At 45.7% G+C, this 22,629-nt stretch overlaps 1 protein-coding gene across 4 annotated transcripts; it reads right to left on the bottom strand.

Moving 5' to 3' along the window:
- Positions 1 to 1,924: 1,924 nt before the first annotated feature.
- On the bottom strand, positions 1,925 to 19,481 carry LOC308592277 (uncharacterized protein). Of its 4 annotated transcripts, none has more exons than XM_081203629.1 (10): positions 19,243 to 19,481; positions 16,701 to 16,758; positions 12,126 to 12,200; positions 9,634 to 9,705; positions 8,312 to 8,386; positions 8,131 to 8,178; positions 6,189 to 6,230; positions 4,146 to 4,220; positions 3,185 to 3,230; positions 1,925 to 2,266 (listed from the first exon to the last, which is right to left on the bottom strand). In XM_081203629.1, the coding sequence occupies exons 1-10, from the start codon at positions 19,288 to 19,290 to the stop codon at positions 2,242 to 2,244; spliced, it is 564 nt and encodes a 187-aa protein (XP_081059755.1). In that variant the 5' UTR covers positions 19,291 to 19,481; the 3' UTR covers positions 1,925 to 2,241. The 4 variants fall into 4 exon arrangements, with proteins under 4 accessions (XP_081059755.1, XP_081059754.1, XP_081059753.1 ...); XM_081203628.1 differs by having other exon boundaries at positions 8,312 to 8,389; positions 19,243 to 19,479; XM_081203627.1 differs by having other exon boundaries at positions 9,634 to 9,708; positions 19,243 to 19,473.
- Positions 19,482 to 22,629: the final 3,148 nt, after the last annotated feature.

Here is a 22,629-nt window from a genome sequence, read left to right as displayed (position 1 = left end):
AAATTTTCTGCACAAAGTCCCACCTTTGCTACTAACTTTGAAGGGTATGCTAAAATCCTACCTTTTTCCTTTCCTTTCCTCTTTTCTTTTCTTTTCTTTTTTCCTTTCCTTTTCTTTTCTTTTTTCCTTTTCTTTTCTTTTCCAATTTCATTTTGCTTTATTATACTTACTTACAACTGTACAACATAAAGTTGAGTTCATTGTCACCAATAAACTGATACAAAAAACCCTAACATTTTAACAATAAATTTTCTTCCATAGTGTCAGACATTCCTGTCTTTTCCATATTTTGTTCTATTGAAACCTTTTGCATAAATTTGTCCATTTGTTTAATAATAAAGTACAAATAATTATATCATTCTCTTTTTGTACGAATTGTTTACAGAGATTATTCAAAGGACATTCCAGAAGTTAAATCACAACAAATGTTCTCAAGATATTTCTTGAGAACTCCCCAATCCTTTCTCCTTTTCTTGCTCCCACCAGGGGGAGACAATAAGGTGTCAAGTAACCAAAATATCCCATCTTCTCGCAAGGAATTACTGTATCACTATTTTTCAAGTTGTGCTTTCTCAAGCAGCCTCAAGAGGGAGTGCTCCAGTCATGATGGATGCATTTTGCTGCATCAACCCCCCCCCCCCCCAGTCAGTTGCCTTCTTTCTACAGCTCCTTTGTTCACAGCCTTGAATGTTTAGAGCGCTGGATGAAGAAGGAGGGGACCCACTCAGAGATTTACATAGTTGTTATGATTTAGATGCCACCTTGAGCTCTGGGGAGGATAGAAATGCAGTAATAATGGAAGCGAATAAATAATAAAAGTGATTAAGAAAACAAACATAAGCATCAGCAGCAGTATATTTTATCATATGTGGTGGAACTGTAAAGTGATAAAGGAATTCTGGGAAATTATATATAATGAACTGAAAAACAAATGTTTAAAATAACTTATGTTAAAAAGCCAGAAGCCTTTTTGTTAGGAATTATAGGTGCAGAGATACCGAAGGAACTAAAAAGACTGTTTTTGTACGCTACAACAACCACAAGGATGATTCTTGCCCATAGTTGGAAAGACGACAAGTTACCTACTAGGGCGGACTGGCAGATGAAATTATTGGACTATGCAGAGATGGCAAGATTAACCGGGAAAATCAGAAATCAGGAGAATCAAAATTTCAGCAAGGAATGGAACAAATTTATATTGCATTTGAAAGACCACTGTAAACACTTGAACTCTTTGGCAGGCTTTAAATAACTCTTGACAATGATACAGAGATTTTGGATATAATTGAGGATGGTAAATTAGATGGACTTATAATATACAGGGGTGGTGTTGTTGTTTTTTAAAAAAGTTATTTAAAGAACCCACGGAGCGAAGGAGGGAAGTCTTGAGATTCAGAAGAATCATATGCAAATTTTAATACTTGTAATGATATTATTGTGTGAATCATTTTGTAAAATCAAATAAAATCTATTTAAAATAAACGATCTCTCTCTCTCTCTCTCTCTCTCCCCAAAGAACAAAAAAACAAAAAAAAGCAGCAGCAATGTAATGTTGGTCTTTACAAAGCCAGGAAATTGGGTCCTCACAAGTAAATGGAGCCAGTTGCAACACCATGAATATTTTGCTGACAGTTCATGGCACTGGGAGCAGCAATATCCCTCTAGCACGATGACTTCTCTTAGAACATGTCTGCATATAAGACACCAGCAAAAGCATGAAATGAAATATAGCCAGCAAATGTAGAAAAAACAAGCCACACCAAAAAATTATTGCGTGTACAGAATTTGAGCCTTCTTGGCGCAGATGGAGGACCATAGGGTTTTTCTTGGCCTGGAGTGTCGACAGCCAGGCCCTCAGATCCAGGCAGCATCTCCCTCCCCAGCCTCAGGATGCACAAGGGAAAGAACAAAGAATTCACAAATGTTCTTGTTCTACAGCGAGGCTGGTTTAATGTAATGAAAACACAACTTTTGTTGCAGTTGTAACACGAGAAAAGGCAACACTTCTTGTAGGCCAAGAAAAATGGACGGAGGTTGTGGGGGCAAATGGAGGACAAACCAGGATGTGTCAGGCAGAGGATGGATGGGTTTGGGGTGGGGGAGCTAAGGAAGTGCTCCCCTATTGGGGGATAACAGGTTACATTACGATCTGTCAAAGCAGATCTGTCAATCAAAGCAGCCCCACCCACCCCGCCCTGCTCCTCCCAATCAGTGCAGTCCTCCAGAGGACAGGAGATGGCTTCAGGCTGGAGTCACGTCATAGTTCCTGTAAAGGAAGGAAACGGGGATCAGGGCAAGGAATATGAGAATACACGTTAAGCTCCTTGGGGTGATCTATTTACTGAGTATTCGTCCTGATTCTCTTGCACAAAGCATACGCAGAGGTTCAGGCACTTTCAAGCAGCCATTTCATTGAACATGCCTCCTGATTTGTTTACAGGGAGATGAGATGGCATTGGCTATTTAACGAGCTTTTGTTCTGATCTGTGTGCAGCAATGTTAGATAATGTTGCGCCCAGTGGTTATGGGTGTCCATTGGGAGTGGGGGAGCAGAAAGCAGGGAGCCCAACTTTCAGTTGCCCCACAGCTAATGACAGGCCACGCCAACTCATTCTGGAATTCATGGAGACCAAGGGCTTGCCTTTTCTGCAAAATCCACGCACAATCTAGATCGATTGCGGATTTCTTTTCGCCTCTTGAGAAACTGCTTTCATTCTGAAAATAAAAGCTTGTTGCAGACTGATTTTTCACTTCCTGATCATTTAAAAAAACAGTTGCAGATGGTTCCAGCAATGGGGAGATGGGTGTCTCTCCCCCCCCCCCGACCAATGAAAGTGTTGGTGGACCAGAGTGAACATGATGACAATCACCAGTTTCTTCTTTTTTCACCTGGGGTATGGGCAGGGAGAAAAGGCTTGGGTAACCTAATGAAGGGGAGAGTTTTCAAATGCATATCAAATAGCCACAACCACCCTTGTAGATCTAGAATCAATCTAGATAAATATAAGATGAGTGTGTAGGCAGCCCCAAAGTTCCAGTATGCATTTTGATCCCTCCCACAAATAGTGACACCTTAATTACATATACGTAGTCTGCATTCATATTCCAGCATTTGGACTTCCGCAAGATAGAATTAATTAGAGATAAGGAAACAGGAATGGGTGGGTGGGAAGGCGTTGCTCACCTTGTCCGCTTCTTCCCTCTGCATCGAGATTTTCCATGTTTCCCACCTGGAAGTGGAAAGAGAACAAATTGTTTTCTGAACTCTTCCTCCTAGAGTAAAGGCCCATTTTCTGAACCCAGCCCTTCAGCCTCCCCTCTCTAGCCCCCTCCTAAGATCTACCAGATCCCGTTGCCAGATACAAAAGGCATACTATTAGAATGGGGGCGGGCAGGGCTGGAGGAAGCACAGTGCCTCTAAGCAGCTGTTGAGTGCAGGATTTGCTTTGAGTTTTGCAGATCCCAATTATCAGTCGTGCACTTACTACCTAGGGCTTGTCCACACTTCGACTTCCCCTGCCACTTTCTCCTTGGGAAACCTGCTCTTTACTGCTGAATCGAGGCAAATGTCAGCCAGGTTTTCCGTGGATTGATATTTGCTCTGATTCAGTGGTAAAGAGCAGGTTTTCCCTGGGAAGGCAGCAGGGCGAACAGAAAACCACTTGGACCTGTGTCTAGAAAGAATGGGACATGCAGAAAACTGCATGGTCTTGTGAAGAAGAAGAAGAGTTTGGATTTGATATCCCGCCTTTCACTCCCCTTCAGGAGTCTCAAAGCGGCTAACAATCTCCTTTCCCTTCCTCCCCCCACAACAAACACTCTGTGAGGTGAGTGGGGCTAAGAGACTTCAAAGAAGTGTGACTGGCCCAAGGTCACCCAGCAGCTGCATGTGGAGGAGCGGAGACACGATTACGTGACTACCGCTCTTAACCACTACACCACACTGGCTCTCTAGGCTGTGCTTTCTAGGCTTGGGACAAGCAAAGTGTGGATGAGCCCTTAATAAAGTCTCAGATGAGGAGAGGAGAGGGGCGATTATGTGAATATCCAGGCACAATTATTCTTCTACTTCTCCACTCTTTTGCCACCCATATTTAGGGAGAGAACTCAAAGCAGCCCCACTCATCCCAGTTGCTCATACTTACAGGTGAGAATGAGAATGCCAAGGATGAAGAGGATGGCAGCAGCTATCAAGCCCCCTTTGCGCAGGGAATAGTAATCTGCAAGGGTATGGAGAAAAGCAGCCATTTAATGCAAGCCTGAAGTACACACTAAAGCTGTGTACAAATTAGCAGCTCAAAATACAGCAAGGTTGTTCTTTTTCTCAATTAGGATCAAAGCTGGTGGGGGCAGGGAGGAACCAAAATATAGTACAACAGCAGTGCTTTTTTTGCCCTAGAAAAAGAAGTGCTGGAACTCACCATGAAATCCTCCCTAGTTCTCCTGAGTTCCTGTGAGTTCCCCCTGAAAAAGCCACGTGCAACAGTGTACACACTCCTGTTTAATCTGCAGCCAGCACATTTCCAATTCTTTTGGGAAATGGTGTACAAACAATGTAAGCCAAAGTAGCAATGGGAGTGCACTGGGTGTAAACAGGAATGGGTACATCGCCATTCCTTCACTCTGTTTCCAGAGTTGAGAGATGAGTGTTGTTCCTTTAAGTAGCCAAAACTGCACTAGCCACAAACAAGAGGATCAAGGAGGTTTGGGAGAACCCCCAAGGTTTCCATAAATACAAAAAGAATGTAAAAGGTAAAGGGACCCCTGACTGTTAGGTCCAGTCGTGGCCGACTCTGGGGTTGCAGCGCTCATCTCACTTTATTGGCCAAGGGAGCTTCCGTACAGCTTCCAGGTCGTGTGGCCAGCATGACTAAGCCACTTCTGGCTAACCAGAGCAGCGCACAGAAACACCATTTACCTTCCCACCAGAGCAGTACCTATTTATCTACTTGCACTTTGACGTGCTTTCGAACTGCTAGGTTGGCAGGAGCTGGGACCGAACAACGGGAGTTCACCCCGTTGCAGAGATTCGAACCGCCGACCTTCTGATCGGCAAGTCCTAGGTTCTGTGGTTTAACCCACAGCGCCACCCGCATCCCTTTACAAAAAGAATGTAGGGGTGAGTAAACCCTAAACAGGCCAATGAAAACTGAGCATGCTCAGCGACCATGGAAGGTTGGCTACAGCTGTGTGCAAACTATTCTTATAAGGAAATTTCAAAGCACATTCTTTCCCTCAAAGAATTCTGGGCACCATAATTTACCTCTCACAGAGTTGCAGCTCCCAGCAACCCTTGACAAACTGGTACCCAGAATTATCTGAGGCGCGGAAATGTACTTGAATGTGTTGCAAAGGTGTACTGTGTACACAACCAGATAATGGCTTTTAAGAGATCTCAAAGGAGAGAGGACTTCTTCCTATGGTGTACACCCCTATTTCTTTTGTCCCACTGTCTCCTCTGTTCAGATGAGTTGTGCAAGTTTTCCAAAGGTGCGAAAGTCTGCATTACCTCTTAATGGATGGCAATAGTGGGATGAGTAAACATCTCAGGAGAAACCAACTTTCATTGAAAGCCCCTTTTAAGTATCTGAAAAAGTATCTATTGTTATGAGTTTGAGGGGGAGGAAGTAGGCTGTCTGCAAGATCCTTCTAACCCCTGGATTCAGCAAGTGTTAATATATAAGCCAGGCTGGCTTCCTGTGTTGGGGTGATCACCTGGGTGATGGGCCATTAAGAGAACAAAAGAAGGGGGCTCTTTGCGAGAAGACAAATGGGTGATATCGGAGATAGTTAGTTAGAAAGTTAGATAGTTAGATAGTTAGAAAGACAAAGCCTGAGTCTGGAGTTGAGTTTGCAGTGATGTAACCTCCCTCCAGTTTGTAAAGCAACAAACTGGAGGGAGGATCAGAGGGAAATGTTTCATTTCTGTTTAAATCGAAGGCTGTGGCCATAGGAGAAACAAGACCCTTCCGGGCTGTTAATGCTGTGAAGCCTTCCAGTGTAGGCTCAGGTTGTATACATGTGTAAGCAAACCATATATGATAAAGACACCACAGTTTCTGCTGTGCATCATTCCCAAAAGGAAACACAAGTCCTGGATTAGCACCGGGAACCCCTAGAATCCCCACCGCTCGGAGATGGGGGTGGCATGCAACACAATGGTCTGTTTCCAGCTTGTTGAGACTCACCATAATGGAAAACATTCTCTTGGTAATCTACCTTCCAAACATCTGTTAAAAAAGAAGGAATGTGAGGTAGTTGAGAAATATGCCCAGCTTGCCATTATGGGGAAGGGGAGGTCATGTTTGATCCTTCTGCTACAGCAGAGGTGGGGAAACTAAGACCTACAGGCTAAATGTGCCCCTCCAAGCCCCTCAATAATAATAATATTATAATAATTTATTATTTATACCCCGCCCATCTGGCTGAGTTTCCCCAGCCACTCTGGGCAGCTCCCAATCAAATGTTAAAAACAGTACAGCGTTAAATATTAAAAACTTCCCTGAACAGGGCTACCTTCAGATGTCTTTTAAAGATAGGATAGCTGCTTATTTCCTTCACATCTGAAGGGAGGGCATTCCACAGGGTGGGCGCCACTACCAAGAAGGCCTTCTGTCTGGTTCCCTGTAACCTCACTTCTCACAATGAGGGAACTGCCAGAAGGCCCTCGAGCTGGATCTCAGTGTCTGAGCTGAACGATGGGGGTGGAGACGCTCCTTCAGGTATGCAGGACCGAGGCCGTTTAGGGCTTTTCAGGTCAGCACCAACACTTTGAATTATGTTCAGAAATGTACTGTGAGCCAATGCAGATCTCTCAGAACCGGTGTTATGTGGTCCCGGGGGCCACTCCCAGTCACCAGTCTAGCTGCCACATTCTGGATTAATTGCAGTTTCTGGGTCACCTTCAAAGGTAGCCCCACGTAGAGCGCGTTGCAGTAGTGCAAGCGGGAGATAACTAGAGTATGCACCACTCTGGCGAGACAGTCCGCGGGCAAGTAGGGTCTCAGCCTGCGTACTAGATGGAGCTGGTAGACAGCTGCCCTAGACACAGAATTAACCTGCGCCTCCATGGACAGCTGTGAGTCCAAATGACTCCCAGGCTGCACACCTGGTCCTTTAGTTACCCCATTCAGGACCAGGGAATTCCCTACACCCGCCCGCCCCCTGTCCCCCAAAAACAGTACTTCTGTCTTGTCAGGATTCAACCTCAATCTGTTAGCCGCCATCCATCCTCCAACCACCTCCAGGCACTCAAACAGGACCTTCACTGCCTACACTGGTTTAAAGGAGAGGTAGAGCTGGGTGTCATCTGCATACTGATGAAAACCTAGCACAAACCCCCTGATGATCTTTCCCATCATCTTCATGTAGATATTAAAAAGCATGGGGGAGAGGACAGAACCCTGAGGCACCCTACAAGTGAGAGCCCAGGGGTCTGAACACTAATCCCCCAACACCACTTTCTGGACACGGCCCAGGAGAAAGGTCCTCTCCTAGGCCACACCCTGCCCCTGCTCTGCACCCTGCATAAGTACTTTTGTCTGCTTCAGATGTGTCCTTGAAATGTGATAATGCCTCTTGCTTGCCTGATGGAAGGATGGAGGAAAAGTGTTTGCAGTGCATGAGGAAATCTCTAGCTTTTGTGTGGCTGGACTATAGCCTTCTGTACGGAAGTGAGAGTCACACCCGTGACTGCCCACTTTTGCTTCTGGCCCCACACACTTTTAACTCCAGCCCTGCCCACCATTGGCCTGCAGTTTGTCTTGCCAAAATCCATGATGTTTGCAGAAGTTTGTGTACTTAAAAATTATATTCCTTTAATATGGGGATTAATGGCAGGAGAGCAAGAGAGGCTGGCCCTACCATTGGGTAGAATGAGGTGACTGCTCAGGCAGCAAATACTGGCAAAGGGCACCTTCCTGAACCACTGGCCATAGCCTTTGGTTGGGAGACAGAACTGTGTGTGCCACATAGCCTGTCCTGCGCCCTCATAATTATTCTGCTGCCCTCACTTAAAGGACACTATCCGATTGCCGGTGTTGAATTAAGGTTCATCTTTCAGTCCCTTAACTTCTGTACACAGAACATGGATTTGTCTTTTGCCTTCTACAGCCTGGGTCTTCTACATACCTGCTCTCCTCCTCTGGTCTACAGATGGCTGTTGAGCTTGGGTAACTTCTGGAAAAGAAAACGCAGAAGGAGACAGGTGAGCTGGTTCCATTCTTTTGGATGTGGCAAAGCAAACTCTTTCTGATTGTTCCCTCTCTCTGCCCACCTCCCCTCATGGGTGGTCCATGGTTCTTATGCTCACCTGCAGCACTGGTGAAGCTCAAACTGCTAGGGGTGATGCCTTTAGTTGTCTCCACTTCAGCTACAGATGTCTCTTCTACTGCATATTAAGAAAAGAGTGTTACACTGGAGCTAGGATGAAATCCCCTTGTAGATAATTTCAGTCTCCTGGCCCTACAACTTTCCTGCCAGTTCTGATGTTGCTAGCTTCCTCATGAGACCAGTCTGGCAATGGCTCGCTGGGGGTGGGTCATGAAGAACCAAAAGGCTGATAATGGCCTGGTTTGTTTGATAATGGTGAGACATTGGCAAAACATAAGACCCTTTGCCCAGCAGCTTTTTGGGGTAAATGGTCACCCTACCCCAAAAGCTATTGGGAAGAATGTCTTATGCCTTATTCGATGGGCTTGAGGAACTGAGGTTGCCAGGGGCAGGTTGGGAATGTTGTTTGAACTGTTGGGAGAATTCTGCCCCATCCATGGAGAAATGTCAAGTTGGAAGGGACCCAAAGGGCCATCTAGCTCAACCCCTTGCAATGCAGGAATCTTTTTGCCCAACATGCTCAAACCCATGACCCTGAGATTAAAAGAGTCTGGTGCTCTACTGACTGAAATATCCCCCCCTCTGCTCAGGACAAGGGTGGAGAATTTGGGTAGGCCATTTTCACTATCACGTCATGATTTACAACTCACACACAGGCTGTGGGAATGGTGAGCCTGAACCCACCCTGACCAGTTGTTGGACTACAACTCCCATGATCCCCAAACACAGGCCATGCTGGCTGGAGCTGGTGAGAGTTGAAGTCTTGCAACATCTGTAGGAGGGCCACAAGTCCTCCACCCCGGTTGCAACACACAAGCATAAATGTTGTCTAAGGATTTTCCCTTCCTGGAATGCTTCCAGGCAAGTGGTTTATTGAGCATTCATCCTGATTTTGCTACCGGGAGATTAGATGGTGTTGGCTATTTAGTGAACATTTATTCTGATTTGTTTGCAGGGAGGTTTTGTGAGCACCACAGCACAACTAATAAATTGGAATGGTGTGTGGATGGTCCAGTATAAATCTACCACTATTGCACTATTTTTTTGCAACAGTGATATGCTGCAGAACACAACCACAAAAAGGAAAAACCCGCTCCAGTCTGAAGGAGCCGTGTGTGTGTGTGTGTGTGTGTGTGTGTGTGTGTATGCAGTCATCCTTCATGCCAATAGGGGGGAATTAAACATCCTTTTACATTTGACAATATTTGCAGGTAGAAGTTCTGGTCTTGTCTTATATATCTTGCACAAATATCCATGGAATTATGGAAGGATTCCATCCCAAGGATGTTCTCAGCCACATACCCCTTAGTGATGCATTCTCCCGTTGCTGGAAATTCAGAGGGCTTGCCGTCATACTTTCAGCCTCTGGCTCCTCTGCTATAGAAGACCAGGATATAGAGAAGAAATGTTGGGTTAGAAAGATCTGCAAGTCCTCTTCCTCGAGTGCTACACTGCTACTACCGATTGCAGCTGGCCAGATGTCAACATGGAGGGCAGAACTCCTGTGTCGTTATAAAAACTGATTGAAGCTGGTGGTTTGTACACACATCCCATTTATGCCTCTAGCCAAAAAAGTTCTGCAGACTTTCATAGTGTTTCATGAACCTTCCAAAAACCACCAGGCCCACGGCGACAATGGTATGGGCGAATATGGCATTTTTCAGGTTCTCCTGGTGTCTTCTTTTCCAAATCTTAAGTTCAGTTCTCCCACATTTCCACAATACCTTGCAATTTGTTTTCTGCATGAATCCCAGGCTTCGGCTATGGGAGAAGCAATATCTTCTTGGGGTGTTAATGCCATGAGCCCCTCCATCATAGGGTCAGGTTGTCGATATGTGTAAATAAACCATGTCTTCTAAAGACTGTCCCTCATTTCAAGGAAACCAGTTGGGGTTGCGTGCAACAATATATATGTTGTTATAAATTAGGTATGTTTTGCAAGTTGCGAGTCCACAGTAAGAATCAACAAGCAGCCGTAACAAAGTTGACAAGCAACTGAAACAAAAATGTACCAAGGTATTTTCCCCTTGAAGTGCAAATCAGTTGTGCAACCAAGACTTGTAACATTCCAAATTTCACTTTCTTTACATGTAAACAAAACCCACAAAGCTTTAGGAGGATGGGGAAGCATTGTAAATTGCATTTGGTATATATGCAAGGTAATGAAATGATAGAAGCAAGTATAAGTAATAAAATTAACTCTAGCCATAGATAATCAGAAAAATCCAAATATTCAATCATTTCAATACTTTGTAAAGCCATGGTATGTATTTGGGAACAGAAAGTTTTTCTTACTGTGCTCAGTAAAGGAGGTCAAGTTTCTTATTACCATACTTGCCATCTCCCCACCCCTCCTGCCTTTGGCTCTAATATAAATGTTATGTACTGAGTTGAATAGGATCCAAATTGCAGCAGTCTGATTGGTCCTAGAAGAATAGGATCCAGAATGCAGCAGTCTGATTGGTCCGCAGGAGCCACCCAATCCAACTCCAGGTGGAAGTGAATCCGCAACCTGATTGGCCTACAGGAGAATCCCGGAATTAGCCAATCACGTGGGGCCCTTTATGTAAATAATGTACCGTATTTTTCACTCTATAACACGCACCCGACCATAACACGTACATAGTTTTTAGAGGAGGAAAATCCGTAGGCATGCCACCTGTAGGCATTCCCTCCATAACACGCACAGACATTTCCCCTTACTTTCTAGGAGGAAAAAAGTGAGTGTTATGGTGCAAAAAATACGGTATATAACACAGACAGTTCGGGGAAACAACCCCATTCCTCACTACTATGAACTGAATAAAGAGCATGAAATCCACACTCAACTCCAAGTATATTTCAATAAAGTATTAGCTTAACCCTTGAAACGAACACCTACACTTCCTCCTTATCTATTTATCTATTCTTTTATATGATGGTACTGTAATGGCTGGTAATAAATGTAATAGAAGAAGAAGAAGAAGAAGAAGAAGAAGAAGAAGAAGAAGAAGAAGAAGAAGAAGAAGAAGAAGAAGAAGATGATCACGGTCCTCCTCAGAAGACTATTTAGTTAAGAGTCTAAAATTACAACACTGCACCATTGTTGGTTGCACTTATTTTTATTTTTAATAAAATGAAAAGCAGCTTTGGGAGAGGGGAATTTAGAATGGAGAAGGATCATCGGGAGGGAGCCTTTAACCCTTGCCCTGCCTGCTATTTTTCTCTGTTCAAAGTCACACATACTACATTAGCTTTATTTCCCTCCCAGGGGCATGGGGTTCAAAACTGATACTGCTGACCTTTAACTAAGAAAGAACGTGAGTGCTTTTGAAGGGGCAGGCAGATGTTGGCAGCAAAGTGATTTGGTGTTTGTTTGTTTGTTTGTTTGTTTGTTTGTTTGTTTGTTTGGCTGCATTATGAATGCATCACCACGCCTTTTGGGAAGGTCCAGGTATGGCTAGTCATTTGCAGAACTGTAAAACTTACTTGTCCTATCCTATCAAACCTCTCCATTCTTAAGGAAATCAGCCCTGAGTGCTCACTGGAAGGACAGATCCTGAAGGTGAGGCTCCAGTACTTTGGCCACCTCATGAGAAGACTCCCTGGAAAAGACCCTGATGTTGGGAAAGATGGAGGGCACAAAGAGAAGGGGACGACAGAGGACGAGATGGTTGGACAGTGTTCTTGAAGCTATGAACATGAGTTTGACCAAACTACAGGAGGCAGTGGAAGACAGGAGTCCCCAGCGTGCTCTGGTCCATGGGGTCACGAAGAGTCAGACATGACTAAATGACTAAACAAACAAAACTTACCTGTGGACGGCAAAAAGGACTCAGTTGTGGCTCTATCGCCATCTGCCTCTGGCCCCACAAGTGGGGATGAGGTACCTGAAACCAAAGCCACAAGCTCACATAAATATCCTTCTGAGCATGCAGAGATAGCCTGATGATGTGTCAGCATAGCTAGGGAATCTGGGGCCCCTCCAGATGTTGTTCAATTCCAATTCCCATCATCCACAGTCAGCATGGCCAAAGGTCAGGGATGATGGGAGTTGGAGTCCAACCAACTGGCTGACATCAGTTTAAGCAAAATCTAAAGTCTTAAGGGCCAAGGGCTGCGTTCAAAAAAAACAGAGACTGGTTTTCAGACTTAAAGTTGTTGGTGACTGATCAAAAGGGAAATGCACCAATTTTTGTTTTAAAGTGCATGCTTCTCAGCAAAATCCAAACCCAAGATCCATTTCATTTGCAGGAATGAAAGCAAGAATGCAGTGGGTTGAAGTCCTTTCCGTGAATGAACAGCAAAATCTTTCTTTTGTACATGTTTATTCCAGGCTTTCTGCAAGAAGCTTGCAGAAGTGTCCCCCCCCCCGCACTCCATTTTATCCTTGCAACAGCCCTGTGAGGTAGACTAAGTGACTGGCCCAATATCTTTTATATATATATAAATATTTTTTATTAACTGGCCAATCAAATCAAATTAAATCACATCACATAAGTTCCAAATTACAAAGCCGAATCTTAAATTTTGTTGGGGGGACCCATATTTCAAGATCCGAAGGGGGATTCTGATCATCTTCTTGCTACTGCATTAATGTCCAAATCAGACCAAATCAGTCCAAACAGAGTTCATAATTCTATCCAGTCTTATCTTGCTGTTTCCACATCACATCTTGTTCATATATTTTCTCTTTTTTCTTTATGATCTCTTCTGATAGTCTCCTTAAGCCGATAAACACCAATATTAATCCTGTGTGAATTTTTCCGTTCTTCCAATCCTCAAATCGAGATGGTTTTCATATATCATCACCTTCATAGATAACATCGCTCTTTCCATCATTATCTCACAAAACTGTCGCTCTTGAGTCCCTCTGAGGAGTTTCACCCACAGTATAAAAGCAGCTCTATTTCTCTATTTCTCCTCCCAGACTCAAAACCTCTGACAGAACTTCCCAATATGGCGACGGCAATTTTAACTGCGTCATTCCAGAGCTCTTGTACATTCCACGCTCTTCTTAAAACATGCTTTGGTTCGAAAGTTTATCTCCACACAGTCTTAAATCCACAGCTTAAGTCCTTAAAATGACATTTATGACTCGTGAGGGGAGGGGATTCTTGTTTAATCACATAAGGAAAGAAAGGAGATTTTTTTCCCCCTCCCCCATCAGTCATTTGCCATACCGTATCTTAGCGTATCTTCTCATGATTTATTCTTGTCTTGTTTTGTCAGAGATCTCTTCTGTTAGCAGCCTTTTACTCCCCCTTCTTCGTTGAAATATGTGCAATTAGCTTCATCCAAATTGTTTCTTTTGAAGTTCTTGCAGCTAGTGGCGCGGATCAGGGACGGCATCCAGGAGTGCCGGAATCCCACAGGAGGGCTTTGTGCCTAGTGCCCCCACCCCCACAAATTCGGGGGTGGTGTAGGGCACAGCAGGCAAGGGCAGTCCCCCCCACCATCCTGGGGGGGGGTAAGGAGGCTAATTACCCCCATCATAGCCTCCAAATTACCTCGTGTGGGTCAGAGAGATGTTATTGTCAGCCATCTTCCAATACGCCCCCTAGTGGCCCCCCTGACTGGCCCAATATCATCCAACAGGCTTCTATGCTGAGATTTTTGTACATTATACTTGGCTGGAGAACTGCATTGCAAAATCAAGAGAAATGTGAATTTTGAAAGATGGCTGTGTTTAGGTTCCCATATTGTTTCAGAAAATATGAATCAGTTAAGTTTGCCTTTAATTGCAAACTGAATCCAGCTTCTCCCTGCTCCTTGGGCAGAAGCCAGGCACGGTCTGCATCCTCCAGGTGTTTTTCAGCAATGTTTTCAAGTCAGCCCATGCAACTGAACATGGCAAGGCATTACTACATCTCTTTGCTTTCCTCACCGCAAACACTTTGCAACGATAATACGGTAAATAAAGGCACTTGATTGGTTTCAAAATAGCATAAAGTAACATAAAGTAACAGCTACAAGATAAAACTTAAGAACTAAAACAGGGGTATCCAACATTTTTGGACTACAATCCCCATCGGCCAACATGGCCAGTGGTGGGCACTGATGGGAGATGTAATCCCAAACTTCAGCCGGGCACCATATTGGTGTGGGAATGTTGAAGAAAGCTAGGAGAGGATATATTGTTTAAATATTATCTCTCCTCGTTCACGCTTATGAGTAAGTAGCAGAGCACATTCCCTTGCACATTTCTGGAAGCTAGCTGATGAATTTGTGAGAATCATTTGAGTTAAGCAATCCAGTCTGGCTTGTCCAGTCTGGATTGTTCCTGGTCAGTTTCCCCTTATGCTTCCCTCTGAAAATAATAATACAACAGTCTTCATTAAAAGTAACAGTAAAGTTTGCTTACATTCAGTTCACAGTATTGTCCTGAAGGCAGGTTTTATCTTGTAGTTACATTTACAGTTGTAGAGAAAAGAAGTCTGAGTTGGCCTCAGACTTTCCACCTTGTGGCTTACATCCTCTGAAAGGGTGAGCCACTTGCTTCTGGCTAAGAGCCAGCGGATGATGGTAAAAAAGCAGCAAAAGAGCAAAATGGCCAAAAGAGGAAATGGCTGCATGACTAGCCCTTTTATAGGGTCTGCTAGGGTCACACCTGTGGGACGCGGGTGGCGCTGTGGGTTAAACCACAGAGCCTAGGACTTTCCGATCAGAAGGTCGGTGGTTCGAATCCCTGTGATGGGGTGAGCTCCCGTTGCTTGGTCCCAGCTCCTGCCAACCTAGCAGTTCGAAAGCACGTCAAAGTGCAAGTAGATAAATAGCTACCGCTCCGGCGGTAAGGTAAATGGCATTTCCGTGTGCTGCTCTGGTTTGCCAGAAGCGGCTTAGTCATGCTGGCCACATGACCCGGAAGCTGTACGCCGGCTCCCTCGGCCAATAAAGCGAGATGAGCGCCGCAACCCCAGAGTTGGCCACGACTGCACCTAATGGTCAGGGGTCCCTTTACCTTTACCTTTATAGGGTCACACCCATCTACCTGGTCACAAAGTTATGACAGGAAGTCCTCCTGTCTGGAGCAACATTCTCCTGCATGTCCACTCTGGGCAAACAGGAACTGTTGTATTTGACTGCTTCAGTGATGTTACACCCCACAATTGGCATTCCCTGAACTTTAATTATTTGTTCTCCCACGTCATTTATTTAATAATAATAATAAATATTTTTTATATATATACCCTGCCCTTCCCAGTTCAGAAAACCGGGCTCAGGGCGACTAACAACAAATTTAAAACACTTAATTGATGCAACAAAAAACAGCATAAAATATAGTATAAAACGCGAATAACAATAAATTCAGAATTCAAAAATCAATTTAGGGGAATAATCCATCCAATAAACATTAGATGATCACCAGGGCTAGCTGGCTAAATGAGTCCTATTTGGGCCAGCGAGGAGACCAGGGGAGAATTAGCTGTGGGATCCAGAGTGGGTAATCTTCATAAAAAGGGGGGGGGAGATTAGCTTTTGTTCTCCTTCACCCTGGATTACAGAACTCAAAAACCACCAGGAGCACCGTCTGAGGAGGTCCTTCCAGAAGGATCAGTGCCTACCTCAAGGCCAAAACCTAGCTTGGAGCACCTTTATTGACACATTCAGATAATGGAAGCTAAGCTTAGAGGAAGTCACCGCTCTTGGCAGTTCCCTTAAGCAGCTTGTTGCAATTTGCAGCGACTGAAAGCGCCCAAGCAGCTGGAGGGTCTGTTGCTCTGCCTCCGCAGCACATGCAGGAAGGGATGACTGGGCTGAGAAACAGTCGCCATGGCATTTCTGGATTCTCGTAAATGCCAGCATATGTTTTGCCTTATTTGAGGATAATTATTTTTAATTGGCAGGGGAAAATATTTCACAACAGTATTTCTTCGCCACGTTTGCCCAAATGTCCCAGTCATTTGTCTCCAAAAGATAGGGGTGGCACTAATGTTGAAATCTGCTGGCTGATGGGCAAAGTGGGAAAGGATGGCTTCCATATTCTAGGAGGCCACTTGTGTCTCCAGACCAGGGTTAGGCAACGGGGTGCTCTGTAGGTGCTGTTGAACCTCAGCTCCCATAAGCCCCAACCAATGTAGGCAATGGGCAGAAATGATGGATTTGCTAAACCATAACTCCAGATGACTTGTGCACTTCTGCTAGGGCAGCCTTCCCCAATCTGATGCCCTCCATATAATGTTGGACTACAGCTCCCTTCTTCTCTGGCCATACTAGTTGGGGATGGTGGGAACTGTAGTTCAAAATGCCTAGAGGACACTAGGTGCTAAGGTGGAAAGGCTGCAGCTCATAGAGTACTTTGGGGGTGTGAACTCACAACTGGTTAATGTCATGGAGGCAGGAGTTTGAATGCACACCTGGACTAACACACTGAAGAGGGAGAATCTTACCTTGAGCATCTACAGGACCACTGAGGCTCACACAGACAAGCAGCAGAAAGACAAAGAGCTGGAAAAGACACAAATTCAGCCATCATGACCCTAGTTCAGATTGTGCCCCATAGCGCCAACACTGAATGCTCTGAGTAGCAACAACTTCTCCACTGTGTGAACCAAAACAGGACAAAGTCACAGCTGGAACTGATGCACAGATCTCTCAGCCAACAAAACGCTGAATCAATTACCCTTACAGAAGCCAAGGAAACCATACCAGTGTTTGAGAGGCATGTGTCTGGGCACGTGCGTTCGTTGCTCTTGTGGTGAGGCTTGATTGATGGACTGTAGAAGATTCAATGCTACTACTACTACTACTATGCATTTAGCATTCCAGTTAACCAGGATCTAATTCTAGAAAAAGCACACAGCCTTCTCTAGATCTATTGCCATTTATTTTCATTATTTTCACTGTTGGCCATAGCATCTTTAAGCCATAGAATCAGACTCAGGGTTCTGTGTCGTTTCCCCAGCTTCTGATCAACTCCCATGTTATTTTTCATACAACAGAGATAAATATAGCCACCAACCGGGGGGGAAATGATACAACCCTGAGCGTTGCAGTGGCTTAACAGGCAACTTATGCTGTGTACTCTCTATTCCTATAAAATGCCTTCGGAAGACGTACTTTTCTTACAGAGTTCTGGGCACTGTAGTTTACTGTAGTCACAGAGTTGCAACTCCCAGCACCCCTTAGCAAACTACAGTGGCCAGAAATCTTTGAGGGAAAGAAGGTGCTTCAAACAGGCTTTAAAGGGAGAGTGTATACACATTCATAATTTCACTTTGGATTGTCCCCACTAACTTTCAGGCAGCAAGTTAGAACTGTTTCATTTCAGGAGGTTTTTGCACTATGAGTGCTGTTCTGATGCTTTCTCCTCCAACGTTTCTAAACTACGTTTCGAAGTTTGTAGATCTTACATTTTTATTCTGTATAACCTGCTTTGAGCCCCAGATGAAGTGAAAAGTAGAATATATGTTTCTTTAAACAAATACTGTAAATGCCATCTTGTGCGTGTTTATAACTGATTTTTTGTTATTTCTTTCCTCTGCTAATTTATACAGCACTTCATATTTCAAAGGTAATCGCTAAGTAGTTCACAACTGCCCACAAATATAAAAGTCCATTTATTTTTTAAAAAAATAAAACATATTTTAGACCAGCACTGATAACAATTAGATACATCAATATAAACTTTAGCAACTTTAGCAATATAAACTTTAACATATGAGACCATGATAACAACAATTTAGATCTCCCGGTAAAACAGCCACAGAGTATAGGGGAAATGTATTCTCCTGTAACAGCATAAAGAAATTCAATTATCTCTCCCTCCTGCCCAGTTTTTAAGATTTCACTGCAGCAGCACCAAATACAAATGAAATGTCCTGCCCCACGGGCACATGTCCATTATTTTGAAAATAATTGATAAAAAGGCCTCAGGAAATAAAACAACAATATAAACACCATACCCAGAGAGAGAAAGAACCCTACATGTTGTCCGCCACTGTTTTAGATTCAGAAGCTCTGCTGAGGTTTTGAGGCCTCTCAACATCCCGTCTGTGGAGCTGGAAATATACAGGCATTTCCCCTCAGTGGAAGGCAGTTTTTTCACTCCAACTGCCGAAGAATTTGTGGCTTGTGCTCACACTGCTTCAAAGGATGTGAGAGCCATGATGCAGCCTTCTGAGGAGGCAGCTCTGAGCTGTCAGCCCGCCAACGTCCTACAGAGGAGCCTATTGGGAGTTTACTAAAAACCTAGCGGGGGGGGGGGCTCTCACGCCATCTGCCTCCCAAGCCTGGCTTGGGGTGTTTATTTTTGAAGCCTCTCCTCCTGGATCCTTTCCAATCCACTGTAGTCCCAACATCACCAAAAGGGACAACCTTCCCCACGCTTTCGGCTTTGTCTCGGGGAAGCCTAATTATTTTTGTTCTTTTTTTGTTTCTCTCCCACAGTCACGCACACACACATGCCAAAACTCCAAAAGTCTGGTGCTTTCCGGTCGGTCTCAGACTTCTGCTTCTGAGAACCACGGCTTTGAAAGCCGGGCATCCCTGGCCACACAGGCAGGCAGCTTGCTAACTATATAAGGCAAAGTCCGTACAGCAAAGAAGTTTTCTGTAAAAAATAAACCCTTCCAAACAAGGATGGAGTGAAAAAGGCAAGCTGGTGAAAACTAGGAAAAAGTGTCTGCTTGCCTGTCCGGATTCTGGACTATAAATCCCAAGACTTTCGCTGACCGCTGAGACCATCTCCCTTCCTCCCGACTCTGGGGTTTTGTTTTTTTTTGCCATGTGGCTTTCATTTCCCCTGAGCCAGAGGGTCTGGTTCTTCTGGCAACTCCAACACCCCAAAGGGTTAATCCCTGGTAGGAATTTTTTTCTGGCCGGCAAATTGTTCCAGAGACATGATGCAGGGGGAGAAAAGGTTCTTATGACAAAAAAAAAGGGAGAGCTGGGTGGTCTATGCTGGAGAGTTGGAGGGGGGGAATCACTCACCTTCATGGCGGATGCTACAGTCCACCAGGCGTTCCGTTTGCCGGGCATCTGCAAGCGAGCGAAAGGCCCCAATAGTCATTTCCTCCTCTTGCCACTTCCTGGCCCTGGGGAGCGGTGTGAGTCACGGGCACGTGTTCCTACATTTCTGAGTGTGTGGGTATATATACGTCGAGTCCATTGCCGTGTGTGTGTGTGTGTGTGTTTCAAACTTTGATGGCGCACTCCCTTAGAAGTAACAGGCTCCTCTGTAAAATGACGACATGGTAACCGAACCCAGAGCAGCAAATGAGGAACGAAAGAAACCACAACCCAGACTTTTATTTTTATTTTTTTGTTCTGCACGGCTAGGAGAGCGGTGAGACAAAGGCCATGGCTCCTTCACGGACATTAATTCACATAATTTGCCCAGAATATTGTGCCAACTTGGAGGGGCAGAACGTTTCAAAAAGGAACTTGAGAACACTGAGAACAGTTAGCCTGGCAGAGAAATTCTTAGGTTCTCTTTTTTGAAATGGGCATTGGACGCTTGTGGCAGGAAAAGTATAGAAAAGGTAACAAAAGTCCCAGGTTAGGTCCCTGGCAACCTCTGGCAGAGCTGGGACAGGAGAGGCCCATGGCTGAAATGCTCTGTCAGTTAATGAAAGCAATACCGAGCAAGTTATGTATTGCTATGAGTTTGTAGGTGCAAGACTCCCTGAATTCCTGATCAAGCTAGGGTTAGAATTTAACTAAGGTCTGTTTGTTAAAACTGTGTGTCGGACTCATGTTAGAATCTAATCAAGATGCGCAGACCCTCCAAGTGTCCCTGTTTTCCAGGGACAGTCCTGGACTTACAGAAGCCGTCCCGGTTTCTGATTTTATCCTGGAATGCCCCACTTAGGAGGCCCTTATTTTCATTGGAGAAATGTTGGAGGGTAAGCAGTTATGCAACCCCTGAACCAAGGAGATAATTACTATACAGTACAACATTTAGAAGACATCTGTATAGGGAAGATTTTAAATGTTTAATGTTTTATTATGTTTTTTATATTTTTCTGTGTATAAGATGCCCCCATGTATAAGATGACCCCTATTTTTTGAGCCCAAAATTAAGAAATAATTAATTGCTACATTCTGTGTATAATACGACCCCCAATTTTAAACTTAAGAAATGTGGGGAAAATATAGTCTTATACACAGAAAAATACAGTATGTTGGAAGCCGCCCATATTGGCTGGGGCAACCCAGTCAGATGGATGAGCTATTATTATTATTATTATTATTATTATTATTATTATTATCATCATCATCATCATCATCATCATCATTATATAAAAGATAAAAGTAACTGTCAGAGCTGCTTCCAGGTCCCAGCTCACAGAGGACCACGCTAGCCGGTATTACTGTACAAAAGTCTTTATTGAGTTACAAGTTCCATTTTCAAGCCGCAGCGTGCAGCTCTACGTCTTAGAAGCTAGACCGGCGAAGCTCCGTCTGAGTCTCCGCCTCCTGTACACCAACTTAATACTCTAGCCTTACTCCACCTCTTCCGTCTTTCCCTCCTCCTCTGGGTCCCTCTACCCCCCGTGGTCTCTTCCTTCCTGGACTCTTCTGACGCCGACCCCCCGGACTCTGCTCCCTCTTTGCGGCGGGCTTTAGGACCTGGCTCCCTATCCGGACTGCTTACTGTGCCGCCTTTCTGTGCATTTGAACTTGGCGCGCGCGCGCAGCCTTCGACCTTCCTCTTGACCGTTTCCTCGCTCCCCAATGGAGGTGTGGCCAATCCTAACTCCTGCCTTCCCGCTTGCGGCGAGCCGCCATCTCCCGATGCCTGCGACCCCTCCCCCCTACTGTGCTCTGGTGGGGAAGCTGGTCCCGATTTCCAACTGCTGCTCTCTGAGTCTCCTCTGGTCCCTTCTTCCTGGTGTGTCCCCCTAGGCGCCCCCCTTGTTCTGACCACTGGCGCCCCTTTCTGTGAATCTTCCGATTCACTGGAAAGACTCGGAGATCTCGGGCCGCTGTCATCGCTCATATTTCCTTCGGATTCCTCCCCCTCACTCTCTGTTTCCTCCCTTTCCTATGCCTCTGCTCCTGAACCCCTGACATCCATCCCCCCCTCGAAGCCCCCCCTTCCCCCCTCCCCTCCTCCAGGCGTGGGTGTTGGGTGCTCCGTTGTTACGGGGGTAAGTGCCGGATACTGTTCGTTTCCCGTGGCGTCCATCCAACTGGACAAGTCCGGCTCTTCTTCCCTGCACTCGCCGACGTCGATCTCCTCTGCTTCCATCTCCGTGCCTCTGTGCTCGAACCCAAGGTCCTCCCCGATACGTCCATGTCCGTCTCGTCATCGGTCCCTCCTGGAGGCGTTGCTCGCCCGGGACCCTCCAGCCACTTCCTGCGCCACTGCTCCTCTGGTCGATCATCCCACCAATACGAGGGTTCTGAGGCAGATCCCGAGGGTGACCCCTCCGGGGAGCGTGTGCCCAGTGTCGGCTCCTCGTCCGAGTCAAACCCCCGGAACGTGCTGGCGGAAAGCGTGGGTGTGAAAAGCCAGTCATCGAAAAACTCGGCTGGCATGGGTCTGTGTGGGAAAAGGGCATGAAACTCGTCTTTGAGCAGAGGTTCTTCCAAAGCGTAGCCCGGCACCCAGCTGTTGGCACTGGCTGGGGCGCCCTCTCTGGCGAGAAGGTATTCTACTCCCTCTTCCCCCCATCTAGAGTCTAAAATCTCTGTGACCTCGTTGATGGGCTCCCCCTCTGGCGACCCCCCCTGCGTGGTCCTTTCCCTGAGCGGGCTCGGTGCCGTCCCCGGCTCTTGAAACCTGTGAGGTGCCTTGTAGGGAGTGAGCACTGATCTATGGAATACCGGATGCATCCTGGATCCCTCCGGAAGCGTCAGCTGGAAAGCCACCGGATTGACCTGTGCCTCGACTTGGTAGGGCCCCAGCTGCTTATGTCGGAGCTTCTTTTTCGCTAACGATCTGGCCGGCACTGCCTGGGCTGCCAACCAAACCCAGTCTCCCACCTGTATTTCTTCCCCAACCCTCCTGTGTCTGTCAGCCTGCAGTTTGTATGCGTGCTTAGCTAGTTCTAACTGCCTTCGAAGCTGGTCGTGGACCTCCTGCAACTCTGACGCGAAAGCGTCCGCTGCCTGTGGCTCCCCCTCCCCCACTCTCTCTAGTCCCGGGAAGGTTCTGGGATGCCTCCCATTGTTGGCGAAGAACGGCGTCACCCCGGTGGACACGTGCTTCGTGTTGTTGTAAGCGAACTCGGCGAGTGGCAGGTAGTCCACCCACGTTGCAGGCTGTTGATTTGCGTAACATCTCAGGTACTGCTGCATGATGGCATTGACCCGCTCCGCTTGTCCGTTGGTCTGCGGGTGTCTCGCCGACGCTAGGTTGATCTTGACGTT

The sequence above is a fragment of the Podarcis bocagei genome (assembly GCF_964188305.1).
Source record: "Podarcis bocagei genome assembly, chromosome: 7".
Classification (NCBI taxonomy): domain Eukaryota; kingdom Metazoa; phylum Chordata; class Lepidosauria; order Squamata; family Lacertidae; genus Podarcis; species Podarcis bocagei.
Note: the sequence above shows the minus strand (reverse complement) of the source record. Positions and strands in the feature narration are given on the sequence as shown.